At 38.1% G+C, this 13570-nt stretch overlaps 1 protein-coding gene across 2 annotated transcripts in view; it reads right to left on the minus strand.

Moving 5' to 3' along the window:
* The window catches only part of NADK2 (NAD kinase 2, mitochondrial), a 31551-nt gene that overhangs the window by 1917 nt on the left and 16064 nt on the right, over nucleotides 1–13570 (minus strand). The window contains exons 4-11 of one of the 2 annotated variants that reach the window (XM_084503779.1): nucleotides 12997–13078; nucleotides 11591–11674; nucleotides 8262–8398; nucleotides 6484–6562; nucleotides 4045–4140; nucleotides 2432–2487; nucleotides 2292–2345; nucleotides 1713–1836 (exon numbers count right to left, since the gene is read on the minus strand). In XM_084503779.1, the coding sequence (XP_084359905.1) occupies nucleotides 1713–1836; nucleotides 2292–2345; nucleotides 2432–2487; nucleotides 4045–4140; nucleotides 6484–6562; nucleotides 8262–8398; nucleotides 11591–11674; nucleotides 12997–13078 (712 nt within the window). Of the gene's footprint in view, nucleotides 1–1712; nucleotides 1837–2291; nucleotides 2346–2431; nucleotides 2488–4044; nucleotides 4189–6483; nucleotides 6563–8261; nucleotides 8399–11590; nucleotides 11675–12996; nucleotides 13079–13570 lie in introns of both variants that reach the window. The other variant, XM_084503778.1, reaches the window with a different exon arrangement.

Consider the following 13570-nt stretch of genomic DNA (forward strand, 5'->3'; position numbering starts at 1 on the left):
GAAATTAACTCAACTGTCAGAACGTATCCTTTCAAATATGTAGGAAGTGAGAACAGTAGTAAATATGGAGTTCTCCAAACTTTTTTTTTTTTTTTTTTTTTTTTTTTTTTTTTTTTACTTTGCTAGATGGGAACTCACAGATTTCAGAAAAGCTGAGGACTGCAATCTCACATGAATGTGCTTGACTGTTCAGGACTTAGGCCTTGGTCTAGATAATCTCCTGATCTCTAAGATTTAATCATCAATTACTCCAGTGACTTAAATTTTCATGAAGACACATTTTTCACAAAGATGAAAAACTTGGAAGCATGGCCACAGCGTCAGAGCTTAATGGGTCTGTGCATCAGTACAACACAGCCAAGTCTGAACAATGCAGAAGAACCTGGAGGCACATTTTACTCCTACATTTCACTGTGCAACTAAAGAAAGAACAGAAAAGGCAAGATCTCTAGCACCAAGAGCTAAAGACCAGCTGTGACCAAAAGCAAAAACTACTTCAAGAAGAAAAAATGGGCAGATACCCCTTTTGGGTACACAGACATTTGTTGCTCCAATACAGTTTTTATAGTATTTCCCATGCTGATGACTATTTTAAATAAAGACAGGGCTTAAACTGTAGCATCCCCAGATAATAATCCAGTTCTTTGTTCCTATTCTAACCTCTCTTCTTACAGTCTCTTAAGATTTACTCAACCTGGAGATCTCCCAGATCAAAATGACTAAGAAGCAGTAAACACTTAAAGACATGACTTGCACAGAGTGAGCCTCAAATATAGTAATAATTAGTCCCAGTAGACAGATTTCTTTTATTACTGGGTCATAAAGTGTTGCAACACTGATGTGGCTCAAAAAGGAGGCGTCTCCAAGTCAAGGCTCCTTTAAACATTTGTTTTGACATAAAAGGTTGAATTAGCATTTTGTTAATACTGAGACACTGTATTGTTCTCAACACAGTTAATCTGAACATACAATTAACAGTTGCATGTGTTTGTATTTACTTAATTGTGGTGAGCTCCACAAAAAGAGTCCCAAATTAAAATGACTGAATTAGAGAATAGTTTAGTTTGGAAGTGCATCTAATCCTTCAACTCAAAGCAGGCCTTACTTCAAAGACAGATTAGGTTGTGTAGGGCCTTGCCCAGTCAGGTTTTGACCATCTCCAAGGACAGCAACCTGTTCTACTGCCTGACCTCTGATTCTCACTCAAAAATATTTGCTTATGTTCTATGGGACTGTTATATCCTACTGATCATGGCTGTTGCCACCTCCTCTTTTGCTCTGAAGAGAGTCTGTCTCCTCTGTAACCTGAAGACAGCAGCTGGATTTCCCCTGCTTAGTCTTGTCTTTTCCAGGCTAAACAAAAATACATTTTGACTCTCTCCCTCATATACCATGTGTTTCAGCCCCCCAAAAATCTCAGGGGCCTCTTCCTGAATTCACTCCAGTTTGTCAATGCCTGTCTCGTAGTGGGGGAAATGGCATACACCCAAAGCTGGGCACAGTGTGATTCTTTTACTCTCTAAGTTTGTGCATGGATCAAATGTTGCAAAAGCATAATCCAGCTTGGAAACATTTTCTTCCTGTTCTTACAAGAATACTCAAGCCCCTCAAAACACAAACTGGTAGTTGAAACATTTCAAGTGAAACTCCTGTGTTACTTCAACAAATTATACAATGAAAAAACTCTTCAGACTCCTACAGCCAACACTTACTTTGAAGAGAAGCCACGCTGCCGACTGCTTGAGAAAACTCTGTTTACAATCGGTTCTCGAATACTGAAAAACATCTTTGGTTCTTCTGGACTATACAGCAGGGAGTCATTGTAATCATTTGTTACTGTAAACAGAAATCAGACATTAAGGTTTTTTGTTTTTTTTTTTTTTTTTTTTTTTAGAGAAAGTTCGTTATTTTCAGAAACACACATTTCTCCAGGAAAGAGCAGTTTGCCAAATGCTTAATAGCCTTCATCTCTGAGATGATACAATTTTACCAAAGGTTCCTTTCAGTTCTATTGCATGACTAACATTCACCAACTCTCTTCGGGTGACTAAATGCTGTTTAAAATCTTAGGAGAATTGAAATTCTCTTGAAGATCTACACATGGAAGTCTAAATTAGTGCTTTAATATCAAAGGTGAGAAGCATTTCAACAAATGTTCCTAAATAATGTTTGTAAGACTAATATTGCAAGAGCACTAAAATAGTGGAAGCAGTATTGAGTAGTAGAGTACAATCAAAAATGAACTAGTCAGACTTACGATACCTTAAAGAAGTATAGAGTTTTTCACTAACCTTTCTGTATTAGTTCTGTGTTCAGTGGCGTATTCAAGCTTCCATGCTTTTTAGCTGTTGAGCCAAGAGAAAGAAAGAGCCCCCATTAGATAGGAGTATCTTTCTGTAAACTTAGCCAGTAATGACACGTGTTCACTCACCGATATTAAGGACCTCTTCAACAGCTTGATTTGCTACCTTGTTAATATTATAGGACCTAGACAGAGAAGTAGAAGTCTTGTTTGCTAAGCAATACAATTGAGGGTGGGGAACAAAAAAAACCTACCTTGCATACAGATAAAGGACTAAGTTCCAGACAAAGAAAAAAAAAAAAAAAAGAATGCTGTTAAGTCTGAGTAGACAGCAGTCTCCCTCCTGGGACCAGGTTCAGAAGGGATTTAGGTTCTAACTGCAGCCCCTGTGCAGTAGTACTGTGAATGTCTCGGTTGCACAGTTCTCAGTGGAGCTTACAATCCTCAGTCAGCACTTCTGTCGTGGTAGTAGAACACCTCAGACTGCAACAGACATCCACTATACACATAATAGACTATAGATGTGCCAAGGATGTTTGTCCAGGGCTACTCCCCTTACACTTACTGCCTACCTGCAAACCTGAATAAAGGCACAAGAGAAACTGAGATGCAGTCTGAAGTTATTCTCTCCCCTAACTAGTTAACAACCTTTTGTACGAGTTTTGGCAGCTGAAGAAGGACTTGGACATTTAAATGCCTCTCAGGGTGAGGAGGACTGAAACCCCAGCAGGGCCCCTAAACCACAGACTAAAGATCACCCAGCAAGCTTGGTGTTTAGAGAGGTTCAGGAGCAGACACCAATTGCAGCAGTAAAAATAGGCAATCCTGGAATTTGGTCTCTGGTTCTGAGACTGCTCAGTACAGAACATACAATAAGCAAATGAAATGCCTAAGAACAGCTTTGAACCAAGGCTGTACATTTCCAAGGTACTGAACACTAGGAAAGTTCTCCTAGCAATCTGAGAGTTTCATCCTTGGCAGCCTCCAAGACCAAGTTATGCCAACTGAATACAAGATTCTGAATTACAATGAAAAGTAAAGTCCAGTAACCATGGCTACAGCATGAATATTCACTTTTGAATTTCATTAAAAGCTTCAGTTTTAGTCCATCTTAGCCTGCCACATAAATCCAGGGCCTGTTATACAACTTTAAATGATAAGGATAGCCAGATTTCCAAATGAAAGAGGCTCTCACTTCCCACACATCTGAGAAAACTAAATTGATTAGACTTGTCTGTAGTATTGAAGCTTGTTTAAACTGCAGTTAAGAAAATCTACCCCTTTGATTAAGCTAGTACAGCTCTGGTTAAATATACTCTTCTGCACTTAAGGGCAATATTTTGGCAAAGAGACTCCCTTTTCATTTAAGTTTGAAAGAGAAGCTTGGAAGAAGAATGGAAAATAGATGTGCCAGAGAACACTTAATACTATTTCCAAGTATGTTTTCCAATTTTCATTAAAGCTTAGATTTTTATAATGGCTTTTTGAACTGTTTCATCTAAACATTTTAACCAACAAGACTAGTTCAGAGAACCCCTGGACATGCCCTGCCAACCAGTCAGAGCAGGTCTTTCCATCACCACTCCCAAGCCCTCATCTCTACATGGGGTGTGCAAGCTCTTTCACCAAAGTTACAGTTAAGGTAAAAGAGAAACTCAGTTTGGACAAAATGCTTCAGCAAAATAGGTGCATCTAGCTTATCTAAAATAGTATTTTGTATCAAAGCAGCATCATGTACTTACCATGCTTTTGATCCTGTTCCAGTGCACACATTGAGTCCTGAACTCTTCTGTTTTTCCCAAGGACCATCATCAACTGATATTTCATAATAGGAGGCCCTATGAAGCGAGAATTTAAAACTGGGTTTGCAGGACTTAAAGTTCTCCCTGAATAAGACAGAACACACAGCCTTATCAGGCACATGAAAATTTAGAGGGGGGTAGTTTCAAATCTGGATGGCAATTTCACAAGCATTGTACAGTGTTTCTGATTTGGCAGCCACTTTTGATACGCTGTTTTACGGTGGTTTTCATAATGGACAAAAAAAAGTGATTTGTAGCATGAAGTTTTAGGCATTTTTTTTCAGCTACTTTTCATATTAAGTTCTGTGTGAAGAACTCTGTGGTTCATCTGGGAATAACTTTGCATACAAGCAGGGTTTGCTGGAGTTACAAATGAAACTACAAAATACATTACCTTCCTTGCATAATTGTTGAACTACTGCATAAACTGTGCTTATGCTGTGACTGGGTCTCAAAATTACATCAGGGAACACTAAGATGTAAGAAATTCCAGCATCACTAAGTAATAACATGGCTTCAAGCTGAATTCTTGATCACTTCAATAATTAAAAATCCACTGTGATTCTTCAGGAACAGTTTTAGTTTTACAACAGTCAGCAGGCTTACGTTTCCTTCCAAGGTAAATTCTTCCTAAAACTCAGATGTAGTAAGTCTTGGGGCACAATCATCATTGTGCATGGTATTATTTATCAGGGGATTCCTAATCTTAGGCTTGTTGCAACCAGAAAGCCTCTCTCCCATAAGCTTCAGAACATCCAGACATACATTTATGAACTACAGTTATTGATGTTTATAGTGCCTAATACAAACAGTATATAGTCCTCAGGTAAATGGATACCCTCTTAGAAACACATGTTCACTGTGTTCAGCATGACTGAACTTCACCCTTCTTAATAAAACGAGCTTAGTGAATTATCCTTTGGTGATGAACATTTTGGTCTGGACAGACTAAGAATACAATGGTGTTAAACAGTGATTTAACACTCTTGGTGATAAAGAGCATTGTGTGCACCCTTGAGAAGATGAGAAGATAAGAGAACTGAAAGCAAATTAAGGACACAGATGCACACCTTGATTCAATTTAAGACTTTCTTTTTAAACAAGCTAGGTGGTGTTTTTTGTTCCCTTCGCCTTCCCTGATTTCTTAACTGGCATGAAGAATAAGCCCTTGAAAGATGCACCTAGAGTTATTTTGTTTCTTTATACAGTATACATGTATTTGAGCCTTAAAAACATGATCCATCTGCGTGACATCATTATTGAAGTCTTCAAGTTCTATTACCACAAAATGTGTTACTAGAGATTTGTTCCTACTCGCATTGTGTTCCACATAGTTTCTAAAATATACAGGAACTAAAGAGCACAATGTATTTGTGGCATTCAGAAGCAGAGGACTACTGTAAAGTGTTGGAAAGGAGCTTTGTGTTCCTCTATCACTGCATGTTAAATAAATCTTTTAGAATCTTAAAAAACTATATTTGAGTTAGAAGAGAGCAAAATTTGTATCTGTTTGAGACTAATTCCTTCTGCCAGTCTGAGGCTGCAGTCCAGATGGAAGATAAAGCACTCATGGAACATATATACTGTTTCCAGCAGCAATCACAGTGTCCCAGGCACTGTACAAACACAAGAAGATGTTACACACTAAAGTTTAAAAAAAAAAAGACAGACAGTGTAAAGGGAGAGGGAATATAAAATACAAGTAAAAGTTTGGCCAAGTCCTGATCAAGAATCATGTTTTAATTCCTTTCCCACAGCCCCAGTCACATTTCCCCACATTCTTCTTGCTATCATTTGGCTAACAGAAATGCATTCATCTTCAGGACAGAAAGGATAGTCGTAAAGGTATCATGCATAATGCAGTACCAGTATATGATACAAACTGTTTTCTTTAAATAAGGAAGTGTCAGACATTTTCCTGAAACAACACAGTTTCAGACAAAAGTAGGCTTATACCTTTGCCTCTAATGACAGAGAGGCAGAAAGGAGAAGTTATTAGTATTTCAGTTTGGTCACGCTAGACTTATAGAAAGAAGAGATGCAGAATTTTGAAGATTTTGAAATCTTCAGTCCATGGTAAAGATAGTAATTGAAGGTATTTGATTAGATAAGAACTAGTCAGGTATGGAGTAAAACAACAAAGAGAAAATAACAGCCAGAAATAATGAAGGATGGAATGGCCACATTGGAAAACAGAGTAACAAAAATAAACATTACTGCACTTAATCTCTGAACACACACTTTGTAACCAGCAACAATCCCATCAGTCTTATTCATGGTCTAGAACAAAGACGTCTCAACAGTGATTGCCCATTGCAGTGCCATAAAAAGAAATGAAGTTAATTGTGTCCTGCTGCAACAAAAAATAATTACACATACCTGGATGAAAGAGATTCCCCAATGAAGACTTCATTGAGTGCTCTCACAGGTAAAAGATGTGGACCAGAGATGTCAGATCCTGCAGATATTGAATAGAGCAGTGTTAAATCAAAGCTCAAAAATGCAAATTTTCAAAACCAACTCATCACTCATTGGGGGACACACTTTGCTGCCTTGTTTTGCATTCTAGATGTTGGTTCTCAGTGGTCAGTTTTCTTCAATGACCCACTTTTTCAACTGAAAAGTCTGTTACAGTTCTTTACTGGAGACTACAAGTATTTGAACCAAAGTCATTTTCAGATATTGCTTTCCCTGAAAACTCATGGGCAACTACACAGATGTCTCTTCTAGAACTCACTCACAATGACTTAACAGATGTTCTGAATCAAGTTCAAAGAGCTAGACTTTATATTGCAGGTAATTAAAGGGGGCTAACAAATTGTTCATGTTGATCAGGACCTCTCAGTGAGGAAATGCAGAGCCAGACAAGTTAAGCACTGACTCTTGCATAGGCTGCACCGATGGGCTGAGGCCAACTGTATGAAGTTCAACAAGGCCAAATGCCGGGTCCTGCACTTGGGGTGCAATAACCCCAAGCAGAGCTACAGGCTGGGAGAGGAGTGGTTGGAGAGGTGCCTGGCAGAGAAGGACCTGGGAGTATTGGTGGACAGTCAGCTGAATATGAGCCAGCAGTGTGCTCAGGTGGCCAAGAAGGCCAACGGCATCCTGGCTTGTATCAGGAACAGTGTGACCAGCAGGGCTAGGGAGGTGATCGTCCCCCTGTACTCAGCTCTGGTGAGGCCGCACCTCGAGTACTGTGTTCAGTTTTGGGCCCCTCGCTACAAGAAGGACATCGAGGTGCTTGAGCGGGTGCAGAGAAGGGCGACGAAGCTGGTGAGGGGCCTGGAGAACAAGTCCTACGAGGAGCGGCTGAGGGAGCTGGGCTTGTTCAGCCTGGAGAAAAGGAGGCTCAGGGGTGGCCTTATTGCTCTTTACAGATACCTTAAAGGAGGCTGCAGCGAGGTGGGGGTTGGTCTGTTCTCTCACGTGCCTGGTGACAGGACGAGGGGGAATGGGCTTAAGTCGAGCCAGGGGAGTTTTAGGTTGGATCTTAGGAAGAACTTCTTTACCGAAAGGGTTGTTGGACACTGGAACAGGCTGCCCAGGGAAGTGGTGGAGTCACCATCCCTGGAAGTCTTTACAAGACGTTTAGATGTAGAGCTTAGGGATATGGTTTAGTGGGGACTGTTAGTGTTAGGTCAGAGGTTGGACTCGATGATCTTGAGGTCTCTTCCAACCTAGAAATCCTGTGATTCTGTGATCTTCAGTACACCATAAAGAGAACAACTGAAGGTGTTTAATGACTTAGGAATTACCCACTGACATATTCTTATTTCTCTTTTCTCATTTGCTTGCAGGCAGAGTGACAGTTTTTCAATTGTGAGCTAATCTACCTCAAATTCACCAGATGCTAAGAGTCCTCATATGCAATCTCCCCCCCACACATGCATTTGTTGTGGACCAGTTGGATACACGGTAAATTGTTCCTGTGGTAACCCCAAGAGACCATTTAATAACAAGCTCAGGTATTCTGCCAACAGGTAATACTATTTCAAGATAGTTATATAAGTTGTTTATATTGAAAAGTAGTTCTAAATGTATAGTCCAGAATAAACATATAGAAACAGACAATATTCCCTTCTGAAAAAAAAAATCTACTTCCTATTCAAAGTTATCATAGCAAAGTGATTATATTCTTGTGATGGACCTGAACCTACTTTGATCCTGGAATCTTTCATTTATGTGAGCTCTGCTGTGTTGCTCTTGGCTTAGCTGCTGTTCATGTAAATCTACAGGCACAGGGTTAATACCAGTTCCTTCAAGATACAGTCGGATTCTTTGTCGCCACTGCCACCTAAGAGAGGAGAAAAGTTTGTGTCAGTATTCAAAATATTTACTATAGAATTAGGTAGGATCAGATTGTCTTGAAGACACAAGAGTTTCACTGGTTCATTTTCAAAGCAGAGCATCTTAAGATTAAAAGTTAAATATATTCAAGGACATATTTCAAGTTTTATAGCTTCCACTATCACTTCTGTATTTATAAAGTTAATCATCCCCAAAAGTAAATACATTTATTTGTTAGCTGATGTTTTTTGTGTGTAAAATAAGATGACATTGACCAAAAGATGTCTGCAAATGTTACATTATACATAATAACATTTATTTTTTTAGAAATGTGATTCTGTCTTATGAATTCATGACTGATACAATGCATTTGAGAGCAACAAGCTCACAGGAATTTATATTCATATAAATACCTTATAATGAATATATTTGTATTAATACTTGCTCTACTTTCTCTAACACTTTGCTTATATTCATAGATGTCCAGAAAAGCAGCTCTATCCATCCCTTTATTCATAAGCCCTATAATCATCCTCTAATTTTAATGATCTCTCCTGGCTTGGGAGCTTTAGGGTGCTTAAGAGTACTTAAGATGGAGAAAGAAGTATATAAAAGGCATGCTGTTACGTCATTCAGATTTTTATGTTTTTTTTTCCTAGAAATCAATTCCTTTTTCCTCTTATAATTTAGAGATTACATAAAACAAGATAGAAATAGTAGTTTTGATTCAGAAAGCAAATCACAAGGAAGCAAATCACATCTTTTCCCAGTTCATGCTGTTGGTATTTGGATGACAGTAGCCCGCTTACATATTTCCTGAAAATTACACCAAGGAAAACTCAGGCCTTATAAAAATATATTACTAGTTTTTCCTCATTGTCTCCTGAATTAAGACAACATCTCAACTTTGCAGTAACTTTAGCCTTCAAACCTATACAATAAGTTCCCTCAACCTTTTCTGAATTAACACAACTCTTTTTCATGCACCTGCAAGTGCAAAATTTTCTAGAAATTCTGGGGTCATTTTCCCATCAGCTTTAAGTTGTTCTTCCCCTTCTGAAATAAAAATAATGAAATCTACATATAGTGCACCATCTGAAGCATTACCACTGTTGGATAAAGAGGAAAAACTATTCTGTACATCTTTCTTATGACTTGTGTCCATACAACCTTGCATTTGATTTTTCTGCAACACTGACATTAATTTGCATTCAGTTTGCAATCAGTACAATATGAGGTGTTTTCCTGAGAAACAGTGACCTGTCACTGTCCATCCTATGTTCATGCACCTGAGTTGCTAATCAGTAACTGCAACACTCTGTGCTTGACTTCAGTGTCTCTGCACTGAACAGCAAACCATTTATTTCAATATGCCTCAAAATTTGTTTGGATTCTAATCCTCTCTTCCAGTGTTTTTACAGTTCATGCCAATCTGACTTTTAATATATGTATATATATTAAAGTCTCTTTACTCTCTTCATCCCAAGAAGGGATGAAAGGATGACCTCAAACCCAGAGGTCATAATTCTAGAGCCTTGCCAAACACATCCTTAGAAAAATTATCTATCTACCCTTAACTTTTAAGTATGGCTTTAGGTAGTCAGGCAAACAGCTTGCAGTGGATATCATTACATTAGCTTCCTCAGAATATTCATGCTAGAACAAGGCAGAAATCCTATAAAATTATAAAAAGATAGCCTACTATTGCATCTCTATTCTGAGATCCTGTTACACTGTTTACCATCATAAAAAGAAACAAGGGCAGTTTGACATTGCATGTTCTTCATAAATCAGTGAGGTTAGTTGTTACATGGAAAAACAAGGTAAGTGCTTACACAGATTCTTCCACTAAAATGACTTCCACAAAGGTCATGGATAAGGACAAGGAAAGAAGAAAAATGTTCATTTCCAGTCTTGAGCACCTCACCATCCTAATGGTACTCTAAGCCAACAGAAATTCTTTCAGACAAGTCGATCCAGTTATCCTCCTATTAAAAAGATTGCTTAGGCCCAAATAAATCTGAGAACTGCCAAGTCAAACACCCACTCAGGTCTTTGCTTAAGAACATCAGTTTCAAGTCACACTTATTCTGAAAAAATAAAGGAAAGAAAGATCCTTTCTGTTTCACTCTGGTGAGGCTTAAGCTCCCTAAGAGCAGTAACAGGAGCATCAGCAACAAAAATTTAACATGGCATCCAACAAAACATTACAAGTGGTTAGAGTATCAAGGGAGTTTACCTGTGTTAGCACTACTAGGTTTAACCAAACTACTTAGCAAGATCACAAGTTAAATCTGCTGTTTTCTAAGCCCGGGAATATTTGATTTCAAACTACCTTCTCATTTAGTAAAGCTACTGAAACCCACTGAGTTAGTTATAATCAATTCTGCTGAATGTATTCACCTCATTCTGTAATTATTTTATGTGGCACAAATACAACAACAAGCTACAAATCAAATATGCTATAAGTATGAACAATAACAACAAAAAAAAGCAACTGCAATGTATTTTAATGGGAATAACTTACTTCTGTTGTTTGTTTGCCATCACAGAAGTATCTTAGAGTGTTAATACAACACAGAACAATGGTTTGTTTTTAAATAAGAGTTTATGAAAAACTGTACTCTAGGTTGTCCTTTAAAATTCAGCTTGCTTCCTCCTTAGTTTAAGTAAGATCATTATTTTGAGAGTATCTAGTATTGAAAGCATCAAGCTACCTTTATCATAAATAAAAGCTTTTCCTAACACTACTCTGGTAATAAAATTTAAGCCATTCTGCCTTAATCACTACAACCATCTGCATCAAACTGACCACTTCCTAATAGTACAGACTTCATTAGCTTCTATTAGTATGGCCCATCACTGTACTACAAACGGTTAAGAGTGTTAAAATCTGTAAACCAATACATCTTTTACAAGACTACAGTTCCTCATTTATGCATATGCTAATTCATAAAATAAATCAATTATTGAAGGTCACACCAAAAGCAGTTTTTCCAGGAACTTGTTATCAGCTTTATCCTTTGTGGTCCCAGCCCCTCTCTCAACCACAAATGCATTTCTCAACATAGTAAACATTAAAGACAATTACTTGAGGCATTAAGATTTTACTAAGCACCATCTGCTTCTTATGGATCACATATTATTATGCATTTTCCAATCAACATGTTTTGTAAAACCAAAGATCACTGAATCGTACCTGAACTCACCACGATAAAGCTTCTGTAGTGCTTCAGGAAATGAGTGTGTGTATCTTACAGGCAAACACAGGTGACCCTCCGATCTGGAAGCAAACAGGAGTAAGGATGATGAAAAAGTACAGTATTTTGGTCCCCCCAAAAAAACAACACAAAAAACAAGCAAGCTCTTTCAGTTACCCAAAGCAAAGCTAGGCTTTTGACCTTTATGATCCCATACTATTTTTACATACATGGTACATTAGCAACAATACCCATCTTTCAGCTCCTGTGATGTACATGTGAGACATCAGGATCTTTCTTCCACTTTTCCCCTAAGAAATAGTTGTTCAGCAGGTCAACCCACAAGAATACACAGGTACTAATATAGCACCTGTCACCATAGTTCTAGGCAAAGAATTCAAGCTTAATAAACCCTGCAAGTTAGAAAGAGTATTTTCCATTTACATATAAGTTGGTGATACTGAGACAGGTAGGTGACATGCCTAAGATCAAAAGAATCTCACGTCAAAGCCAGAAGACTAAACACTGCTCCCCTTTCATGAGTGATATTTGATAACTTGAAGGCACTTGTTATTTGAACCCTGTTATTCAGACTTGATACTGTTGAATATCTGTTCACAGCATTTGAAAAGTTTTGGAAAAGGAATATGGTATGGAAAGAATTAAAACTTTTTGGCCACTGCTTTCTTATCTGCTAAGATTTGATTAACTGGAAATATCAGATGCAAAAATCTAAATCTGGAAATCTCGTCAGACAGAGCCTTGGTGAATTTTGAGTTTTCAGTTGCCATCCATTTGAAGGTTATACCAACCAGGCAGTACTAATACACTGTATCCACCTGCCCAAATCAATCTTATCGCTAGGTGAATGGGAGTTTATAAGAGGACAACTAAATGCCATTAAGTGGCTGAGGAGACGGTGTCCTCTGAGTTCTGGAACGGTTTACCCAACAAAATCAGAACAAATTTAATTTGTTCATACCCTAACAGATTTCCAGTAGGGTTCATCTTCATAAAGAAATTAAGTTTCTGAATGTTCAGATAGCACATTTAGTTGCTTTTGTTAAGAAAGTCCCTTTTCCAGTCACTAGTCTATACTACCATCTCCAGCCACAAGCTACTGCTCAGTAATAAACCTAGCTCCAAGTACAGCTGCATTAACATGAAAACAGCTGTGGCAGTTGAATACATCAGTGCTTATCCAATGCTACCTAATGTCCTCACAGATGAGGGGGGACAACTCGTGGAAACTTTTGTAATAAAACAACAGGCTCACTTGGTATCTACAATCTACTAAGACAGGCATTGGTTACCAGATGCCACAGGCATGCCACATGCATCATGAAAACAGATGCATATTATGCCTGACATTAAACATAGTATCTCTTTCCCAAACAGTTTTTACCTTTCAGGATCAGTATTTACTCCAATAACTGGTTTAAATTTATCAAAGACCTTACTGGCTGCCAACAACATTGTGCCATCACCTACACAAAAAGCAAAACAAAGAATATTAGTTTCTCTTCTCATTATAATATTCCAAACAAAATAGTTTCACATATATCGCAGTACAACTGTTAACACGCTTCTGTGTCAACAACTGAACAGGTAAGTGGCACAAAAATAAAACGGGACCAGAAAACTGCTGACACCTTTGACAACTGAATTCAAGATAATAAATGTGCCTGGAAAAAGTATTACTTATTGGACAGCTATACTTGCCCTGGCAACTGAATTTGGCAGAAGCAAGTTTGGAAAGACATTTATGGAGCTTTCTGTTATGTTTATCAGCTGGTAAGAGAAATTATACATTCACACCTCACTTTAGTCTCTAACCTTGAGGATTTCATTGAAATCTGTAACAGTATTATTGGATGCTTCAGGCATGAACACATCCCCTTTGACCTATTCTGAGTAGTAACCAATAACTGAGGGAAAAGTGGACCAGTAGGGAGAAGACAATGGCAGGGCAGCATTCA

The sequence above is a fragment of the Aythya ferina genome, assembly GCF_964211825.1.
Source record: "Aythya ferina genome assembly, chromosome: Z".
NCBI lineage: Eukaryota > Metazoa > Chordata > Aves > Anseriformes > Anatidae > Aythya > Aythya ferina.